Below are 22498 nucleotides of genomic sequence, written 5' to 3' on the forward strand. Positions count from 1 at the left end.
GTTTGCTGGGAATTTGAACTGTTTAGGATGTTTGTTTTTAATCATTCTATGAATATTAAACTGCTAGGAAATGTTAAATTTTGATAAACTGGACATTATGGAGAGTTGATTCTTTCTGAAGACTATCAAAATGCTCAGGGAAGTCTGTTACTTATAATCAAAAAAATATAAGAAAGATAACTTGTTCTCTGAAAGGACGGGGGTGTTCATCTTGCCTTGGCGCACATATATATGTGTATGTGTATGTGTGTGTATATTTATTTATTTATTTATTTTATGGGGGGATGTGGGGGGTTCCTGGAGTTGAACTTGGCTATTCAACCACTGAGCTATATCCCTAGCCCTATTTTGTATTTTATTTAGACACATGGTCTCACTCAGTTGCTTAGCACCTCTCTTTTGCTGAGGTTGGCTTTGAACTTGCTATCCTCCTGTCTCAGCCTCCTGAGCTGCTGGATAACAGGCATGAGCCACCGTACCCAGCTTGGCATATATCTTAGTGTTATATCTTATTGTCATAACAGGCCTTCTTTGGTAAGTCTACTTTCAAGAAACACAAAGGGGATAACTGATACTACAAAATACAGATTTGGCACTCTACTTTGAACTTTTTTAAATCTAGTAGATGGAATTTTTTTGCTCCATTATTATCTCATGAAATTGCCAGTTGAAAAAAATAGAAATCTCTGACTTAGTTTTGAGATATTTTTCAAGATGGAAAGGTATATGACATAGATGTCAAGAAGGTTAAGTAGGTTAACTACTTTTTTTGTGGAGGAATTGAATCCAGGGTCTCATGCATATCAAGTGAGCATCCTGCCACTGAGCTACATCCATCACCCAGGTTAATTACTCTTAAGTAATGAATTTCCTATCTAGAATCAGTTTCTTCTTTATTATCATGAAGTTTCAAGAGAAATAAAGTCAAACCTGTGAATATTAATTCCAAACAACTGAAGGTTTTCTCATGTGAGGACGACCTGAGAGATTTTTTAATTGAATTATTAATATATACTAAAGTTAATATTATTGTATTTTGGTTCACTTTCATGAATCCCCCCCAAAATGAAAAAAAAATATATTGCTTTTTGAATGTTTGGTGTGCAATTATTTAGTTAAATGAGAAAAAATTCTATTTAAGAGAATAAGACATAAGACTGAACAATTTAGTGTAGGAAAGATTTATTTTGACTCATGGTTTCAAAGGATTCAGTTGTAGTGGGTTGGCTCCAAGGAAGAAATATCGTGACGGAACGGCATGGCAGAGGAAAGCTGCTTAGTTCATGGCAGCTATGCAGCAACAGGGAGTTGATGCTTGAGAGAAAATAAATCATCCCACGGCATACCCCAGTAATTCACTACCTTTCAGTAGTTCATTCAGCAATCAGTGGATTAATCCATTTTATCTGTTTGATGGATTAATCCACTGATGAGTTCATAGCCCTCATGATCCAATCAGTAAAGCCCCACCTCTGAACCTTGCTGCCTTGAGGACCATGCTTTCCACATGAGAATTTGGGGGACATTCCGTATATGAACCATATACAATTGAAACATTTAATTGTTAGTTTTATCATTTAGTGCCTGTTTTATTCATAGAATTATCTTTACCTTATTTTTCTCAGACTCTAAATGACTAACTCAGAGGACTAGAAATTTTAACTAGGCATGGTATTACGTGTAGTAAGTTCAAGAAATATGTGGATGTTAGAATTAATAACCATATTATTAATGACAGGGGGAAAAATCTAACATTTGAAAGTTAAATCTTGTCAGATATTTAGGTTGGTGTAGAAGATAAAATTAACAATATCAGTATTTAGTTTGGTTGAATATGAAAAACAAATATGAAGTAATGAAAAATATGAAGTAAATACTTAACATATTTACTTCATGATAATGTTATATTTTCACTTTTCTTGACAAGTTATCCTGACCTAAACTTTATGGAAACATTTTCTCTAGCTCTGCTTTTTGATTGGTGATTTGAAAGTAAGGAAGGGCATCATAAATAAATTATCAAATGACTTAATAGCAAAACCATGACTGTGAAATATGGATGACCTGTTAGTTTACTAATAAGTGGAAAGAAAATATTTTTTAAAAATAAATAGTTTATGGAAAACAGCAGTCTATAAAAGAAATTCTGGTTTAAGAAAATAACCTTAGTAAGGTATAGTTTTAACATATACGTAGAAACATTAACTGTAGGTTTGTTCTTAATAGCGTTATACCAGAAAATTTTAAGAGATTACATGCTTTTTATTTAAGTTACAGCAGTCAAAATAGTAACACAGTAACTAGATTATGGACAAGAGAAAAAAATATAGAGAATCTCTTTTGAACATTTTCCTCATTCTTTGTCAAAATAACAAAATTTTTCTGTCCTGTCTGAAATATAAGACCAAATGTGACTTTTCAAGATCTTTTTATTCCAAATTGTGTTGACATGTTTTACTTTTAAATCTCCCAATTTAGAACATCTTGTTTTTCCTGATAGCAAGCAATAACAAAGTAGAATGTCATTTGCAGAGCTATACAAATAGTGACCCTGAACAAATTGTGAGACATACTATTTTTCACCAGCCAAGACCATTTCCAACATGATTGCTTTATCTTTATGTGTATGTAGATTCCACAGATTTTCAGTCTTATTTTACCTCTAGAAGCCTCTATGGTAAGGTAATCTGAATATGGTAAAGTAATCTGATATTCCCTGCCAGTGTACCCAGAATATCCCTTATCATGTCAAGTATTAAATTAATATGAAAATCATCGAGGGAAGTAGTTGATGGAGTGTAGCATCATACTAAGAGGCTCACAAGTGTTGGTTAGATCCATTAGTAAATTTGTTAAGGTATCTTTTCAAAAGTGTTTTGTCTTCAGAAATTTTCTGTACATAGCTTTCTTTTATTAAATACTTTGATTTCTAGCCTCATCCTTGGTAACAAATATCTTTATGTAGGATAGTTTCTTTTTTATCCTTTGTGTCAATTTTCTTTTACTTATTTTCTAAAAATTCTTTTTTTTCTCAGTGCTTGGACTTTCTCTCTGCTTTTTATTACCCATCCTATTTTTCTTCTAACTTTGATTTATACTTTTCATCTCAATGTTTTTCCATAGACAATGTATTTTATCGTAGTTGCTTTACCTTCTAAATATCTTAGGAAAAAGAAGAAATAATATTGTTTTCTATCTGTGAATTGCAGTAGGAATTACATGCTGTTTCACAGCTTATTGCTGTAGGTTTAAATTATTTCCAACACAAGATTTTGATAACAGTGAGAGGTTTGGGTCAGGAAATAACTGATATCATTGAAAATGACAGTTATGAAAGACAATGAGAATTTATAGGGCTTTTGAAATTGATTAATAAGAAAGCTTTCATGGACTTTGACAACAGAGAAGGATTGCTGGTTGTAAGACGCTCATTCAGTTTGAAATGATATGTACAGTTTCCATAAAATGTTCAAAGAATAACTTCTCATTTCTAGTATGAATTATGTTTTAAAATTAAATGTATTTTGTTTTGTCCGCTTTTCAATTTTTCCATCTTCGGAAAATATTTTTTTATCTAATTATAGGCAAATGGTTAAAAGATCTCTTAATCTAGAAAGCTATAGAAAACCCTAATTTATTCTCTAAATGCAATAACTTTTAACTATTTCTCTAGTTCTGATGGTTACCTCTATATAGACATTGTTAATAGGCTTCATTGAGAGAAAAGTCAGTTTATCTTATTTATACTACTTCCTCTCTTCTTCATCGTCTACCTTTTAAAAGAGATGTTACTTCCTTTTTCTGACCATCTCTGTAATTTAAAATAATACATTTTAATCTCTGTGTCCTATTTTAGCAATGTTGAGAGACCCCTCATTTTTAATAAATATATAAGAAATCTTCTTTTTTTCAAAATTTCTATCTCCCCACCTTTCAGACTTTTCCTATTTCATATCCTGTTTGTAACTCTTCATTAAGATTCCAAATGTTGGCTGGAAGTGGTGTTGCATACCTGTAATCCCAGGGGTTCAAGAGGCTGAGGCATGAGGATCACAAGTTCAAAGCCAACCTCAGCAACTTAACAAGGCCTGGAGCAACTCAGTGAGACCCTGTCTATAAACAAAATACAAAAACAGGCTGGGGATGTGGCTCAGTGGTTGAGGGCCCCAGGGTTCAATTCCCAGTACCAAATAAAAGGACTCCAATGGTTGAAAAGAAGTAAACAACATTTGCATTTTTGTGGGAGCATAGAGGGAAAACGTTCATTAACTCGAAATGAATAGCCAACATAAAGAAGGATGATCTTAAGTTTCTAAAAAGACATGGAATGTCTAGTTATTTATTTTTTTTCAGAGAGAGAGAGAGAAATTTCTAATATTTATTTTTTAGTTTTCGGTGGACACAACATCTTTATTTTATTTGTATTTGGTTCTGAGGATCTAACCCAGCACCCCGCGCATGCCAGGCCAGCACGCTACCGCTTGAGCCACATCCCCAGCCCTAGTTATTTTGTTATTGAGAAAACTGTGGATTTAGACTTGCAATTCTGATGTAGTGGAAGAGACCTGATAGATCTGATCATAACAGAGAAAAGCCCATGAATGCTTTATTTATAGTGGAACACCCAAAGGGACTCACGAAGGAGCTTCTTCAGGAAAATATTATAAGAGCGGGGAAAACAATTTGTATGGAGCTTGGCAAGTTATGCCCATCTCTAGGCAGTTGCTTTTGAACCTAGGGCTGTGAGCTAAGGCAGGGTGCCAGCATGTTCTGGTCTTTCTCCAACTGGGGACTTTCACCCAGGAGTTCCCAGAAAAGCAGCTTCCCTGCCTTAAATGGCTCAAACAAAATCCATAGTTCATATGAGGATTCTAACAAATAAGGTTGTCTTGTTGCTTTGTCTTAGCAATGGTTATTTGGCCACTTGTACTAAAGGTGCAAATATTTTGAACTGCTGCAGACAGAATCATATCTTTCTTCCCTATTTTCTCCTTGAACTTTGTCTAAGAACCAACTTTTGAGGGCATTCTTTTTCTTTTTTGAGACAGGGTCTCACAAAATTGCTGAGGTTTACAATCTTTCTGCATCCGCCTTCTGAGCTCCTGGGATTACAGGCATGTGCCACTGTGCCCGGCTTCAGGGCCCTCTTTTGAGAGCCACTAACATGTTGGGATAGTTCTACTGAATTCTTAAGATTTTTCATGATTAACTCTAGGATACCTATGTAATTTTATTTCCCAAGATTCTCCCTGTGGATTCTATGGAACCACTTCTAGTTTTCAAATATGATGAGTTCTAACTTACTTCATATAGTTTATAGGCTCTCCCCTCCTTATTACTTCTTTTTTTAAACCACAAATAACTCCCCTAAGGCAGCTAAAAGTTTCCTCTGCCATGTGATTATAACACTTTCTGTATACTTCTTTTTGCTCTTACCATGTTATGAAATTTTTCTCAGAAATGTAATTCTACAACAATCAAATATCAAGCACATTAAAGAACAATATGGAAATAAAGTGCAAACAAATAGTTAACTGGATACAATTCATATTATGTCGCTAATCTATTACCATTATCAGTAACCAAATAATCTAAACAGCCATTAGTTTTGTCTCAAGTTGTAAGGTTTTATCTTTCAGTAAACTTTGCATGGATTATGAAATTTTAATCTTTGGCATTATAAGTCTCTATTTTGCTTTCCTCGGATTCAAGAGCTTCATTCTGTCATTGTCATTATCTTTTTACTGGCTTAAAGAGATGATGATAATTACATTGCCATTTGCTTTGGTTTTCTGAAATAGGCAGTTAAGAGATTATCACATTGTACTGAAATTATTTGCTTGAATGTTCCTATCCAAACGAGACTGGGAACTCTGAAAACAGGCATTGTTCTTATTTATGTTAATATCTCCTAGTTACTAATACTTTAGACTTAATTATGTTTGAATGAATGCTTCCTTGTTCACAAAATAAACAAGAAATACCAATGCTAACTATTTAACAAAGGAAAATGGAAATGCAGAAAGATAGTGATAGAAATAAAATATAAATGGGTGTATTTATAGACTTCCAATGATGCTGTCTCTAAAATTGTAGCTCTGAGTGTTTGGGTTAGCAGATAACTGATAGGCAAAATGAAAATAGTTATTTGAACAAGGAAGTAGGGCACTAAATTAAGAAGTTAGATGAAAGGTAATTTATTCAGTACATGAGTACCTGTTATATGTGAGACATAGCACTTATTCTTAAGTTAAAGCAATATAAAGACAAATATGGTTCCTAACTTCATGGAGGATTATCATCTATCAAATATTTTTAAAAAGGAGAGTTTTAAACTCAAAACAATAAATTGAGTACACACAGATTTGGGTGTTTTTTCTAAGACCCTTTGGTAATAACAATGTAGAAGTACAACAGAACTAGAGAATCATGATTATCAACACTAATTATTCTGATTTGATTATTATGTATTATAAACATCCATTGAATTATCACACTGTACCCCATAAATGTGTACAATTAAAACAGTGATTTAAAATTAATTTTTAAAAATATGACAAATCAAATACCCATTCATAATTTAAGAAATAAAGGAAAATAAAACAACTAATTGAAGAGACCTTCGGAGACCTGCTAAAAGACACGCATGAAAAACTTAATGTTCTAACTTATTGATGAAAAGACTTAATCCTTTTGTGTGTAAATCTGGGAACAAGACAAGAAATTCTTATTTTTCTATTCAAAATTGTATTAGAAGTACTAGCCAGGGAAATTATATAATAAAAATAAAATAAAACCCTCTAGCATAGAAAAAACAAAAAAATAATGATTGCCACAGGCTGGAGAGTGGAATAAGGAAAGATTGGTTAATAGGTACAAGGTATAGATAGATAAGAATGATAAGTTCTGGTGTTCTGTTGCACAGTAGGGTAACTATAGTTGATAATAATGTGTATTTCAAAACAGCTACAAGGGAAGATTTTGAGTACTTCACCAAAAGGAACCATAAATGTTTAAGGTGGCAGAAATGCTGAGTACCCAGATTTGATATATATATAATGTATACATTTGTGTGCGGGGTTTGTGTGTGTGTATGTGTGTGTGTATCACATTTTCTTCATTCATCTATAGGTAGGCATTTAGATTATTTACACCTCTTGACTATTGTACAGATGCTTGAATGAACATGGGAGTACAAATACCTCTTTGAGATACTAAAATATTAAAATCTTTTTTAAATTTATATATGACAGCGGAATGCATTACAATTCTTATTACACATATAGAGCATGATTTTTCATATCTCTGGTTTTATACATAGTATATTCACACCAATTTGTGTCTTCATACCTGCACTTTGGATAATAATGATCATCACATTCCACCATCATTAATAACCCCATGCCCCTTCCCTTCCCCTCTAACCCCTCTGCCCTATCTAGAGTTTGTCTATTCCTCCCATGCTCCTGCACCCTATCCAACTATGAATCAGCCTCCTTAAATCAGAGAAAATTCTGGTCATTTGGTTTTTGGGGATTGGCTAACTTCACTTAGCATTATCCTTTCTAATTCCATCCATTTACCTGGAAATGCCATGATTTTATTTTCTTATTGCTGAGTAATATTCCATTGTGTATATGTGCCACATTTTTTAATCCATTCATCTACTGAAGGACATCTAGGTTGGTTCCAGTTTAGCTATTGTGAATTGTGCTGCTATAAACATTAATGTGGCTATGTCCCTGTAGCATGCTGTTTTTAAGTCTTTGGGGTATAGACCAAGGAGAGGGAGGGATAGCTGGGTCAAAAGGTGGTTCTATTCCTAATTTTCTAAGAAATCTCCATACTGCTTTCCATATTAGCTGTACCAATTTGCAGTCCCACCAGCAGTGTATGACTGTACCTTTTCCCCCACATCCTCGCCAACACTTATTGTTGTTTGTATGCATAATAGCTGCCATTCTGACTGGAATGAGATGAAATCTTAGAGTGGTTTTGATTTGCATTTCTCTAATTGCTAGTGATGATGAACATTTTTTCATGTATTTGTTGATTGATTGATTGTACATCATCTTCTGAGAAGTGTCTCTTCAGTTCCTTAGCCCATTTATTGATTGGGTTATTTTTATTTATTTATTTTTTAGTGTTTAGCTTTTTGAGTTCATTATATACTCTAGAGATTAGTGGTTTATCTGATGTGTGAGGGGTAAAGATTTGCTCCCAAGATGTAGGCTCTCTACCTCACAGATTGTTTCTTTTGCTGAGAAGAAATATTTTAGTTTGAATCCATCCCATTTATTGATTCTTGATTTTAATTCTTGCACCACAGGAGTCTTATTAGGAAGATGGAGATTAGGGCCTACTTTTTCTTGTATTAGACACAGGGTCTCTGGTTTTATTTCTAAATCTTTGATCCATTTTGAGTTGAGTTTTGTGCGTGGTGAGAGATAGAGGTTTAATCTCATTTTGTTACATGTGGATTTCCAGTTTTCCCAGCACCATTTGTTGAAGAGGCTATCTTTTCTCCAATGCAGTTCTTGCCACCTTTGTCTAATATAAGATAATTGTAGTTTTGTGGGTTAGTCTCTGTGTTCTCTATTCTGTACCATTGGTCTACCAGTCTCTTTTGGTGACAATACCATGCTGTTTTTGTTACTATTGCTCTGTAGTATAGTTTAAGTTCTGGTATAGTGATGCCACCTACTTTCCTCTTCCTGCTAAGGATTGCTTTAGCTATTCTGGGTCTCTTATTTTTCCAGATGAATTTCATGATTGATTTTTCTATTTCTATGAGGAATGTCATTGGAATTTTGATCAGAATTGCATTATATCTGTATAGTGCTTTTGGAAGTATGGTCATTTTGATGATATTAATTCTGCCTATCCAAGAGGAAGGTAGATCTTTTCATCTTGTAAGGTTTTCTTGATTTTTTTCTTTAGGGTTCTGTAATTTTCGTTATATAAATCTTTCACCTCTTTCATTAAATTGATTCCCAAGGTTTTTTTGTTTTGTTTTGTTTTTTGTTTTTTTGGATTTTTTTGAGGCTATTGATAATGGGGTAGTTTTCCTCGTTTCCCTTTCTGAGGATTTGTGATTGATATACAGAAATGCCTTTGATTATAGGTGTTGATTTTATATCCTGCAACTTTGCTGAATTCATTTACTAGTTCTAGAAGTTTTCTGGTGGAACTTTTAAGGTCTTCCAGGTATAGAATCATATCATCAGCAAATAGTGCCAATTTGACTTCTTCTTTTCCCCTGTGTATCCCTTTAATTTCTTTCGTCTAATTGCTCTGGCCAGTGTTTCAATAACTATGCTAAATAGAAGTGGTGAAAGAGGGCATTCCTGTCTTGTTCCAGTTTTTAGAGAGAATGCCTTCAATTTTTCTCCATTTAGAATGATGTTGGCCTGGGACTTAGCATAGATAGCTTTTATGATGTTGAGATATGTTCCTGTAATCCCTAGTTTTTCTAGTGTTTTGAACATGAAGGGGTGCTGTATTTTGTCAAATGCTTTTTCTGAGTCTATTGAGATGATCATATGGTTCTTATCTTGGTTGGTAGACTTTTGAATGGTGTCTGCTATTTCATCACTTGAAATTGGTCTGTTTAAATTTTGTATATCATCCTGATTCAATTTGGGCAAATTACATGACTCTAGAAATTTGTCGATGCCTTCGATATTTTCTATTTCATTGGAGTACAGGTTTTTAAAACAATTTCTAATTATCTTCTGTATTTCTGTAGTGTCTGTTGTGATATTTCCTTTTTCATCACATATGTTAGTGATTTGATTTTTCTCTATTCTTTATTAGCATGGCTAAGGGTCTGTCAGTTTTATTTATTTTTTCAAAGAACCAACTTTGTGTTCTGTCAGTTTTTTCAATTGTTTCTTTTTTTCAATTTCATTGATTTCGGCTCTGATTTTAATTATTTCGTGTCTTCTGCTGCTTTTGGTGTAGATTTGTTCTTCTTTTTCTAGGGCTTTCAGATGTAATGTTAAGTCATTTATTTGTTGACTTTTTCTTCTTTTAAAGGAATGAACTCCATGCAATGAACTTTCCTCTTAGAACTGCTTTCATAGTGTCCCAGAGAGTTCGATATGTTGTATTTGAGTTCTCGTTCACCTCTAAAAACTTTTTAATCTCCTCCTTGATGTCTTCTGTAACCCATTGTTGATTCAGTAGTATATTTTTTGGTCTCCAGGTGTTGGAGTGGATTTTATTTCTTATTTTATCACTGATTTCTAATTTCATTCCATTATGATCTGATAAATGCAGGGTAATATCTCTACTTTTTTATGTTTGCTAAGAGTTGCTTTGTGGCATATTATATGGTCTTTTTAGAGAAGAATCCATGTGCTGCTGAGAAAAAAGTATATTCTCTCATTGGATATTGGAATATTCTACATATGTCAGTTAAGTCTAAGTTTTTGATTGTATTATTGAGTTCTATAGTTCTTTATTCACCTTTTGTTTGGAAGACCTATCTAGTGATGAAAGAGGTGTGTTAAAGTCACCCAAAATTGGGTTGTGGTCTGTTTCACTCTTGAACTTGAGAAGAGTTTGTTTGATGAACATAGCTTCTCCGTTGTTTGGGGCATATATATATATAATTGTTAAGTCTTGTAGGTGTATGGTTCCCTTGAGCAGTATGTAGTGTCCTTCTTTATCCTTTTTGATTGACTTTAGTTTGAAGTCTACTTTATTTGATATGAGGATGGAAACCCCTCCTTGCTTCCACAGTCCATGTGAGTGGTATGATTTTTCCCAACCCTTCACTTTCAGTCTATGAATGTCTTTTTCTGTGAGATTAGTCTCTTGGAGGCAGCATATTGTTGGGTCTTTTTTTTTTTTTTAATCCAATCTGCTAGTCTATGTCTTTTGACTCGTGAGTTTAGGCCATTAACATCCAGGAGTGTTATTGAGACATGATTCATATTCCCAGCCATTTCTGTTTATTTTTGGTATTTAATGTGACTTGGTTTATCCTCTGCTTAGATTTTCCTTTAAAAGTGTAATCCCTCCCTCTGCTGATTTCATCATTGTTTTTTATTTCCTCTTCTTGTTCTGTAGTGCAGGCTTTCTAGTTGTAAATTCTTTTAACTTTTATTTATCATGGAAGGTTTATATTTCATCAAATCTAAAACTTTGTTTTGGTGGATATAATATTATTGGTTGGCATCCATTTTCTTTCAGAGCTTGGTATATATTGTTCCATGATCTCCAGGCTTTGAGGTCTCTGGATTGAAAAATCTGATGAGATACGAGTTCGTCTCCCCCTATATGTGATCTGATTCTTCTCTCTTGCGGCTTTTAAGATTCTATTCTTATTCTGTATGCTAGGCATTTTCATTATAATGTGCCTTGGTGTAGATCTGTTGTAATTTTGTACATTTGGTGTCCTGTAAGCCAATTGTATTTAATTTTCCTATTTGTTCTTTAGGCTTGGGAAATTTTCTGATATTATCTCATTGAAGAGATTATGCATTCCTTTGGTTTGAAACTCTGTGCCTTCCTCTTTCCCAATAACTCTTAGATTGGTCTTTTGATGCTGTCTCATAATTCATGGTTTCTAACTTTTTTCACCGTGGGATCAACTTTATTTTCCAGATTGTTTACTTTGTCTTCATTATCTGACGTTCTTTCTTCCAAGTGATCTAGTCTGTTGGTTGTGCTTTCTATTGAGTTTTTTTATTTGATTTATTGTATCCTTCATTTCAAGGATTTATGACTGTTTTTTTTTTTTTTCAGGGTCTCTCTCTCTCTCGATGTTATCTTTTTCTACCTGTATTCGCTCTCTTGTTTCATTGTTGGAGTGATCAATCTTTGCTTGTATTTGCTCATTTAGGTCATTCTTTAATTCACACATCATTTTAATTATGAACCTTCTGAACTCCTTCTCTGACATTTCATCAACTTCACTGTCTGTAGGTTCTGTTATTATAGTATCCTGGTTTGTTTGGGGCACTTTTCTCCCTTGTTTTTTCATGTTGTCTATGTGTCTTCCTTTCTTGCTGTGTGAATCTGAGATATTACAGTTTCTTCCCAAAGTTCTTATAATACCCATGCAGAGTGTCTGTACCTCACCTTGATGTTGGCTTCCAGACCCTGCTGTTGTCCTTCAATGGATGCTACTGCATCCTGGATCTGGGACCTGCATAGTTGGAGTGGGTAGATCTGGGCCTCTGGACTTGACCCTCCAGTGGTAGTTTGCTGGTTGGAAGGAGCAGTCCTGCGCCAGAGGCTAGGCTCTGGAGAGTATCTGCCCTGCCAGCGGGGAGGAGTTAACTGGGCCTACTGAGAGCCTGGAATCTGCGTGGGCTGGAATGGGCGGTCTGGACTGGATCTCGGCTCCTATGGTAGTCCACTGGTCAGAGGTGTGATCTTCAACCAGAGGCTAGGCTCTGGCAAGTGTCTTCCCTTCCGGGAAAGGGGTGGACCCAGCCCGCTGTGCACCTGGGCTCTGCACAGGCCTGTGTGGGTGGGTCTGGGAGCTAGGCTTGACCCTGTTTCTAATTCTTTGGGATAAATACCCAGAAGTAGAATTTCTGGGTCTTATGTGGTTCTATTTTTAGTTTTTTGAGGAACCCCATAATATTTTGCACTGTTGGATTCTAATTTCAATACATACGTAAGTGCTAATCATGTTCATAATACTATATGAAGTAAGAAATATGTGAGACATGTACCTTGCTTTCAAGAAATATCTGTTCTTTTCAGATACATTGGCTTACACCTATAATCCTAGCTATGGGTGAGGCTGAAGCAAGATATTGGCAAGTTCAAACCCCACCTGTGCAACTTAGGGACACCCCATCTCAAAAATAAAATAAAAGGATTGGTGATGTAGCTGAGAGGTAGAACAGGACTGGGGAGAAGAAACTTCTCTTCCTTCTTCCTGAAATGTTCTTTTTATCTTTATTTTACTCTTTTTCATAGCATTTCAATTCAAAAACTATATTGTCAGCAGCCTCTTCTCACTCCACAAAGTTCATTTCTGTTTGTGTAGCATTCTATCCTCTCTTAACACTTGATATAGGTATATTTTGCAGAATTAGATGAGGTCACATAAAATAATTTGTTTGATTTAGTTGAATTCACTCTAGAATGATTTAGTTGAATTCACTCTGGAATAATGCATGACACAGTAGTTTTTATTGTGAACTGTGTTATACATCTTGAAATTATATAATAACAATTTAAAAAATAATGAATACCGAGGGATTCAACGCTTTAAGAAATTTACCAACAGTATCTTCAAATCCTCCTGACTTTCAGAATGCTCATCCTGTCTTTCTTGTTAATAATCCTTTTGCTTTCTCTATAATTTTATCAGTTATGAATGTATCCCAAGGAAATACCTGGTTGAGTGTAGCAAAACTGAATAGCAAGCACAAACCCAGTTGTGTAAGAAAGCTGAAATACTACTGCTATTTTTAAAAGGTTCTGTTTTAGTCAGCTTTTTCATTGCTATGACTAAAAGACGTAGGAGGAAAAGTTTATCTGGGGGCTCATGGTTTCAGAGGTCTCAGTCCATAGCCAGCTAGCTCCATTCCTTGGGGCTCAAGGTGAGGCAAAACATCGTGACAAAGGGAAGTGGCTCACATGATGATCAGAAGCAAAAAGGGGGCTCTACTCACCAGATACAAAATAATACCACAAAGGCATGCCCTCAGGGACCTACATCTTCTAGCCGCACCCTACCCACCTTCATCCACCACTCAGTTAATCCCATCAGGATGATTGATTCACTGATTAGATCAAGATTCTTATTGCCCAATCCTTTCTCTGCTAAACCTTCTTGCATTTTCTCACACATGAGCTTTTGGGGGACACTTCACATCTAAACCATAATAGGTTCCCAGAATAAGAAAGCTGAACAGTTTCTGGGTTATAGTATACTATATTTCAAAAAGGTTTTAAGATTCCCTTTGAGGAAGTTCATTGGTAATATCAAAAATGTAGAGTTCACCACATTAGGGGCTTCCAGCAAGGCTATAATATGATAAAGTATTGGATATCCAAAATATTAAATCAAAACTTACCTTCCTCCAACTCTCAGCAGCATAACAAAGTAGAAAAGATACCCGGTAAGGCAATGAAAAGATGATGTAAGGCAATAAACAGCAATCTTATTAGGGCACCCTCCAACAATCCTAGTACTGAAAAGAATCTGTTCAAGTTTTTAATTTGTCCTTAGGTGGCAGCAGAGATCAATCAGATGACAGACTTCAACATATCTATCTTTTAAGGCACACCTAATCCAGTCTTTCTTCAAATGTCTGATAGGCCTCTGTTGAAACGGGGACTGATTTTTGAGAATATACATGGGACTTGTCTCTTTGATCTTCACTTTGGAGAGATGACAATTCATTTGATAAATAATATTTGATGTCACCGTCTATTTTTCATTGTTGTTCAAAGTTCCCTTGTCAAGAACTATTAAGAAAGTCTGGGGTTGTGGCTCAGTGGTAAAATGTTTGCTTAGCATGTGTGAGGCACACGTATTGTGTGCGTCTACAACTAAAAACAAAATTAAAAAAAAAACTATTAAGCTAAAATTTTACCTTGTACATTGTTGAAAATTTTGTAGCGTTTCCATGTTTCTTACATTTTGTAAGCAGAAATACTAAAAAGTCTGTAATACAGAATAACAAAAGTAAGCTTTTGTAGCACACATCTTTGGAAATTATAGTATCTTATTCTACAGCATAGGGTAAACTTTTCACTGTCCAGTAAAAATAATGATATTGTTGACCTCTGGTGCAGAGTTTAGACAGGTTTTCTTCTAACTACTTATAAACGATAGAAGTTTCCTAAAATTAGAGTTCCTTGGTTGTGACCAGAAACCCATTGCATGCATAATACCCACCTTGGTCTGCCTGTATGTCATTCTCTTAGGTCTTGCAGGAGTGAGCATAAGGTGAACTGATATAAACAAAAAGTTCATGTTGCTTGCTTTTCAAGAATTATAAAATATTTCTGTCTTTTGACCAAGAGTCTTATTTCTTCTGTCAACATTTATGAAACTGTGGTAGGCTAGCTTGTTAGTTTGGTTGCATATAGGATAAGTTCTTGAAAGTTCTTAAATTGTCAGAGAAGGCTCTTGTCTATCTCCTATCAGTTTTCACTGGAGAAGAAGAATATAGCTACCAGCTTTTTAGGAGCACAATAGAGGAAAAAAATCTGGGACTATTTGCATTTAGCATATAATATGTCTATACTTGTATAATTGTGCTCCGAGTTTTGCCAGGTGACTTTGAGTTCAGAAGGCTTCTGTATTATCCTCTCCAGAGAATAAACCTCTTCAGCAGGATTGAAGAAGGAGCAGCATGCAATAGGGGAAAGAATCTATTCTGTTCTCTGCTGAACAATGTTTTCTTAAGAAAACATTGCCTGACTTTTCTGTTCAAAATGCCTATCTTACTCATCCTTCTTTGTTCTCTCTTTTTTCTCCATAGTAGTTGTTACTTTCATATTGTATTATTTACTGATTTTTAAAAAATTCTCTATTCCCCTTCCCCATTAGAATATAAGCTTTATGAGATCAGAAATTTATATTTCTTTTTAATTTTTTGGTACCAGGGATGAACTCAGGGGCACTTGGCCACTGAGCCACATCCCCAGCTCTGTTTTTAATTTTATTTAGAGACAGGGACTCATTGAGTTTCTTAATGCCTTGCTTTTGCCTGAGGCTGGCTTTGAACTTGTGATCCTCCTGCCTTAGCCTCCTGAGCCCCTGGGATTACAGGCATGTGCCACCACACCTGATGAGATTTTTATTTCTTTCATTTTATTATATATCCCTAACACCTAGAAAGTACCTGGCACATAGTTATTCCAGAAATATTTGCTTATTAGATAAGTGAATGCATGACTAAAAGGAATTTTTATGTCTATTGCCCTTGCTGTTGGTTTGAGAATAAATTAAAATGTTTACTATCTGTAAATCAGTGATATGACTTTTAAAAGATTTATTGCTATCAGTTAAGCAGTTTTCACTGAAGTTTATTGTTAATCATTCCATAGGAATTTAGAATCATTTTTTATCTGATGTTAGAATTCCATTTAGAACATTTCCAAAGGTAGTTGTTTTTATGTTTGAGTGTTTCTAGCATTCTTACTCAACAAATACTGAATGTTTTATTGGTAGAGCCAACGGAGTTTGCTGAAGAATTTGATGTGAGGCATGGAGAAAAGAGCATAATTTACAAAGACCACAGGTCTAGTAAGGGACAGAGCCAGATTTTACGTCTAAATTCTGTGTTCTTAATGACTGCTGCTATACTGCTTCTTGATGAAGGGGTGGGGAGCTAGCAAAAAAGAGTAAAAAGGATTATCCTATGAATTAGTTGTCCAGAAGGCCAACTTCAAGAATGAGAGAATATATAACTGTTACATGCTGAGTTTAAGTCAAGTAAGTGATGGTTAAGAATTTTCCATTGAATTTAGCAAAGCAAAGTCATTTATGCTCCTGATAAAAGCAACTAAATGGGTGAAAGTCTAGTTGAAGTGCGAATTATTGCCTCATTTATCTTTTCAGATCAGGTAATGTATTTATTTGTTTTGATCACAGAAATTAGTGAGCTTTAAGAAATTCTCTAGTACTTCTATGTAAAGTTATAATGGAGTAATCAAGGTTACAGTAATTTAAAAGAATAGTACTTATACTATTGTATTTTGTCTTTTATCTATCAATCACATATCTTATCTGTTTTAGGTATGACTTTAGCCTTTCCAGCTTCAGTTCATGATTCTTTGATTTGCAGTAAAACATTTCAAATTCTGTACAAAAATGAAGAGGTCGTTTTAAATGATGTTATGCTCTTCAAAGTCAAAATGTTGTTGGATGAAAAAAAGGTAAACATCTCTTCATTTATATTTAGATACATATTTTTTTATTTTTTTATTGTTGGTTGTTCAAAACATTACATAGTTCTTGACATATCATATTTCACACATTGATTCAAGTGGGTTATGAACTCCCATTTTTACCCCGTATACAGATTGCAGAATCACATCAGTTACACTTCCATTGATAGATACATATTTTTGTAAAACCTTAAAGCATATTTCTTACTTTTTTAATGTCAATATTAATGTATATTTCTAACTTTCTAAGATATATTTTCTAACTTTCTAAATATTCATAAAGCATTTCGTGGGCTGGGGATGTGGCTCAAGCGGTAGCGCGCTCGCCTGGCATGCGTGCGGTCGGGGTTCGATCCTCAGCACCACATACCAACAAAGATGTTGTGTCCGCCGAGAACTAAAAAATAAATATTAAAAATTCTCTCATTCTCTCTCACTCTCTCTCTCTCTCTCTCCTCTCTCACTCTCTCTTTAAAAAAAAAAATAAAGCATTTCGTAATTTCTCTTTAGATTGAAGAAACCCTTGAGGAAATGGGTTTTCTATTATCCTTGGATCTACACTTCACAGAGGGAGATTATTCGTAAGTATACTAGTCAGTTAAAAATTGTGTAGGTTCTCTTTCTGTTATATGTTAGATTCCCCATTTTCTTTTCAGAATTCAGCCTATCCTTTCTTGTTTATTTTGAAATACTTCTATTTTCTGGGAGAGTCTCCTGAGAGTGATTAGAATTACTCTTTTGTGCTCAAGCTGATTCTTTCAACTCCAGATAGCAAAATCAGATAAGATGAAGAAATATAAGACTCTAGAAATTATACAGTTGACATAATACCACTACCATGAGGCATTTAAATATAACTGCAGTATTATCCACTATTTCATAGGCAAATCTTTCTTGGTGGTATGAGTTATGCCTTCTTTAGGTGGGCCTTTGTTGATACTCTGAAAATTATCAAGACTGATGACTCTTAGGCTTGACCATTGTTTCTGTCCTCAAGGAAGTTTTAGGGCTGGATACCCTGAACTTGCCCATACACCTCGACATCTAAATATATATTTTAGGCACAAATTGTGCTTCTAATCATTTAAAACAAGAATCAGAGATCTATTTAACCATTTTCTTTTTGGAGGCCTTTCCCCACTCCGTTTTAAATGAAGTTTTAGAACTACTTCTTCAAAATTGTAGACAAATTCAGGCTGCGTGTAAGACTGCATAGTCATATTGTTGAAAGGACTCCTTTAGGTTTCCTTTTCATTATCATAGAGCAGTAAGAATGTTTTATTTCATTAACTACTGCTCCTCTCTGATACTTGTTCATTACAAGAGTTATGTAAGGTTACTTTGTTTGCTTAACAAAGTCAGAATTCTTTAAGTGGGGTAAGCCAAATAAGTATAGGTAGTTTATTAGCTGTAAGTAGTTATAATATGTGTATTTTTAAAAGGTATAATTTGGATATAATTTTTTATGACATAGTTTTATATTTTTTATGCATAAATGTAGCAACAGACTAAATATAATAAAAATATTTTATAAATAATAAATAATGACTTGCCATTTTTAGCAGCATTTAATAAAGTAAAAATAATTTGAAGTATCATTTTGGATTTTTATACTAGATTTTGACCTATGTTATACTGCAGTCTGTTAATAAGCAGTATTCCCTATGGAGTAAAATATACTTAAGATGAGATTAATTCCTGCAGTTTTAAAAAGGACTCATTTTAATAGAGGATAATTATAGCCTATATCATGGACTAATAGAGAAGTGCAAATAAAATCTGGCTACTTTCTTGATATGTTTCATATTGTTGCTTGATACAAATTTGATGTTTCTAACATGTCTCTCATTCTGAATTTTTAAAAAGTAATTAAGCAGGGCCTGGGATATGGTTCAGTGGTAGAGCACTTGTCTGGTGTACGTGAGGCCCTGGATTTGATCCCCAGCACTGTAAAAGAAAAAAAAAAAGTAATTTAGCATATGATTTTCGTAGTTTTAGTTTACCATACAAAATGTTAGCCTTAACTAAACATTGCTTTCCTAAAGATTTAAATGCAATTGTGTTGCTTTTTATAGGGCATGTGATCTGAACGCCTTACAACTAATAAGTAGCCGAACATTAAAGCTGCACTTCAACCTCTACAGAGGACTTCATCATCATATTAATGTTATGTTTGATTATTTCCACCTTTCTGTTGTGTCTGTTATAGTCCATGCATCGTTGGTTGCACTACACCAGCCACTAATAAGGTAATTTTAACCAATACCCTATCTTAGTAATATCTTTCATTTTTATAAGAAAACATATATTTTGATAAAGATAATGGAAAAAGATTTTAAATTCATAACTATACTTATCCCAGTGGCTCAGGAGGCTGAGGCAGGAAGATCACAAGTTCAAAGCCAGCTTCAGCAACTTAGCAAGGCCCTAAGCAACTTGGTGAGACCTTGTCTCAAAATAAAAAATAAAAAAGGCTATAGATGTGACTCATTGGTAAGTGTCCCTGATTTCAATCCCTGGTACCAAAAACGAAAGAGAAAAAAAAAACCTTTCATTTTATACAAACATGATAAAATGATAAAATTTAAAGAGTATGGGACCATTAGGTTGATGATATTTTTTCTTATAGAAATATGGAACAATCTTTTGTCAATCCCAAATGAGTTGATTAAATGAAGGAATGCAATCCGGAAATAACCATATACCATTGTTTAGTCTATACTTGTTTTTTTTATCCAATACTGTACTGTTATTACTTCTTTTCTGGGAAAATGTATAAATTTTTTCTTAGTTTTCTTTGTTTCTTTTCTGGATGGGCTAATTTTATCTTCTTAATGCTAATACTGTACAGTAATTATTGCTTTCTAAGTCATTAACCAACTTTATGGATTTTTACCTAGACTTTTAAACTACATCATATAGTTTAGTGTGAAGATATAAAATTTTTCTGGATCATAATAAATGTGTGGTAATAATTTTTTTCTGACCACTTCTGTGGGAAGACAAATTATCTTTTGCTATATACAATTCAAGCCTTTCAATTCATACAGTTAAACAGCATCCTTATAGTATGGGCAATTGATGGACACTTCAAGTCAGTTATTTCTATGAAAAGACCTCAAATGGATTTGGTTTTTGAACTATCTACCCTCTCTGACACAAATCTGATTCTGACAGCTGTATTAGGAATGATGCTTAAGGGATACCATGGTAAGCTCATTTATCAGAAAGCTAAGTCGGTCAATTTGTAGAATTAGCCTCAGAATTTACAGAAGCCAACACAATTTAACATATTAACTATAAGTAATAACCTCTTATGGAATATCTTTACATTGTTTTAAAAACCATAATTGAGAATATTTTCCATTAAATTGTTCCCTCTTCTCTTACATGAAGATAATTTTCACATATCTCTTTTTGGGGTATAGAGTCAAGAATAAGACTATTCTGATTTGCTTTGCCTTCATATTCTGTAATAAGCTCTGTAAATGATTGCTTTACTATCTTTGTCTTATCTTTTAGGCCTTTGAGAAGCTGTGCTCAGTTGCTACAGCTTTTTAAGCAGGAAGGTGTTTGTTATAATTAACTTTATTATAAACTTCAAAAAAATTTGGAAGTTGTTCCAGAATAGATTAGTGTGTAATAACATTTTAACTGAAACTTCTTTGACAAGAAAGTGGTTTCTGTAAACTACATATAAAAATATTACTTTTATATGAATTACATGCCAGGTTTTACTGCCCTAAGTTTATAAATATATTGCTATAGTTTTCTGAATCTCGTTTTTGTAGTTTCAGTAGAAGTCCCTCATTAAATTGTGTAACTTAAAAAAAAAAAAAAAGAAACTTCCAAGACTATCTTTACAAAACTAGCTTAGTTTTTCTCCTGAAAAATATACAAACAATTCATAATTTAGCTCATATTCTTAATGTTGCTTTTTAAGACCCTAATTAAATAGTGATATTCACCCCACTAATCCTTAGTGGTTAAAAGTGTGCTTCCCCTGGCAATGCAGCATACTAATAGGAGAAGCAGGTAGCTCTTCTTAGAGACTGTCTCCTGGAAGAAGACATTTTTGGCTCACAATTAGAAGCCTAGAGGCTTAACTGTCAGCTCTGATTAATAACTGGGAAAGAAAAACAAGGTGCTTATAACAGCTTAGGATACTATGCTTCTCCTACTTGCCATGGACCCTTAGGTCTACTCTCTTGCTGCTAGAACTTTACCTTGAAAGCAGCAGCATTTTCCCCTGCCTGTCTTTGCCTATAAGTGAGAAGATGGAAAAGGGACACAAAGAAAGGGTAAGAAAAAGCTTTTGCTGGTGGTATGCTGGTAAAGGGGTCATGTGTAAAGGTAACATTTTTTGCTATAGATGTTTCAACAAGTTTTTCCTGAAGTTTATTATACATGGTTTTTTAATCCACTAAACAGATTAGAAAAAAATTAATTTGTAAATTATCTTCTTAAAATGTTATTTATTTTTACATAATTATTTATTTTAAAATAATTTCTATGGTTAATGAACTATAAACCTTACATTAATTATGTAAAGTAAAAGGGTGTAACATTTCTTTGTTTTTTAACATTACTGCTATCTTATATTTGAATTTTTAAAAGTACCTTTATGATTCTTCTGAAAAACATTGTAGCAAGTAGAGTTTACTGACTTACAGCTCTCTTTTGAGTAGGATTATAGATTGTTTATTTTTGCAAAGCAAATTGATTTTGCAGACAAAGGCTACTCTTTACTATGGCAAAACTGATTTATTTTTTCTTTTTCCTTTTGCAAAACTACCAAACAGTTCAAATACTTTACTTTATCTCAAATATAATTGTAAATGATATTTATATATTGTTATAGTTTTCTGAATCTCGTTTTTGTAGACACAAATGTGTCTTACTTCTATGGAATTTATGGAATATTAATGGTAATGTTAGTACTAACAGAAGTAGTTCATTTACTATTTGATAGAAGGGGTGCTTTGAAACTCTTAAGAAAATTATCTCAATAAAGTTCAAAGTATTTTAGTAATGAGAATTAAAGGAAAGAACCATCTTTTTTTTCTGAAACAGGTTATTAGGTAGCGTTAGTAATTTTTTATTTTCTAAATTTAAGTGGGAACTCTTTATTTTTATAAATAGCATCCATATTTGATTGTTAGTGTTTAAAACTGCATAATTAGTTCTGACAGATCAATATTTCCAAATTAAAATTTGATTGTCATTTGCCATTGAGCTACTATCGGATCCTGTCCTATTTTATCTTTAGTATGCTTTCAGACTTCCTGAAGCCCAAAGATAGACAGTTATCAAATATCTAGCCTTAGTTTTTTTTAATATTCATTGTATTTTTTCATAATTTTTCAGATTTTTAAAGGAAAATCAATTTTAAAATACTTTAGAACTTAACAATCTTACAAAACCTTTGCTTTTCATGGAAGCTATTTACATAGGAGCTGGTGATATAGATGTAAAGAGCATCCATATTTGATTGTAACTTTTAAAACTGCATAACTAGCTCTGACAGGTCAATATTTACAAATTAAAATTTGTCTCTCATTTGCCATTTAGCTACTCTAGGATTCTACCCTGTTTTATCTTTAGTATCCTTTGAGACTTCCTG

The 22498-nt window shown here is 33.7% G+C and overlaps 1 protein-coding gene across 10 annotated transcripts in view; it reads left to right on the forward strand.

The window, feature by feature from the left end:
• The window catches only part of FAM135A (family with sequence similarity 135 member A), a 108741-nt gene that overhangs the window by 24261 nt on the left and 61982 nt on the right, over positions 1 to 22498 (forward strand). For all 10 annotated transcript variants that reach the window (XM_081295549.1, XM_081295546.1, XM_081295555.1 and 7 more), the window contains 3 exons: positions 16724 to 16863; positions 17386 to 17456; positions 18951 to 19124. In XM_081295549.1, coding sequence (XP_081151675.1) covers positions 16724 to 16863; positions 17386 to 17456; positions 18951 to 19124 — 385 coding nt within the window. The remainder of the gene's footprint in view (positions 1 to 16723; positions 16864 to 17385; positions 17457 to 18950; positions 19125 to 22498) is intronic.

Source organism: Spermophilus citellus, assembly GCF_964194105.1.
Source record: "Spermophilus citellus genome assembly, chromosome: 5".
Lineage (NCBI taxonomy): Eukaryota > Metazoa > Chordata > Mammalia > Rodentia > Sciuridae > Spermophilus > Spermophilus citellus.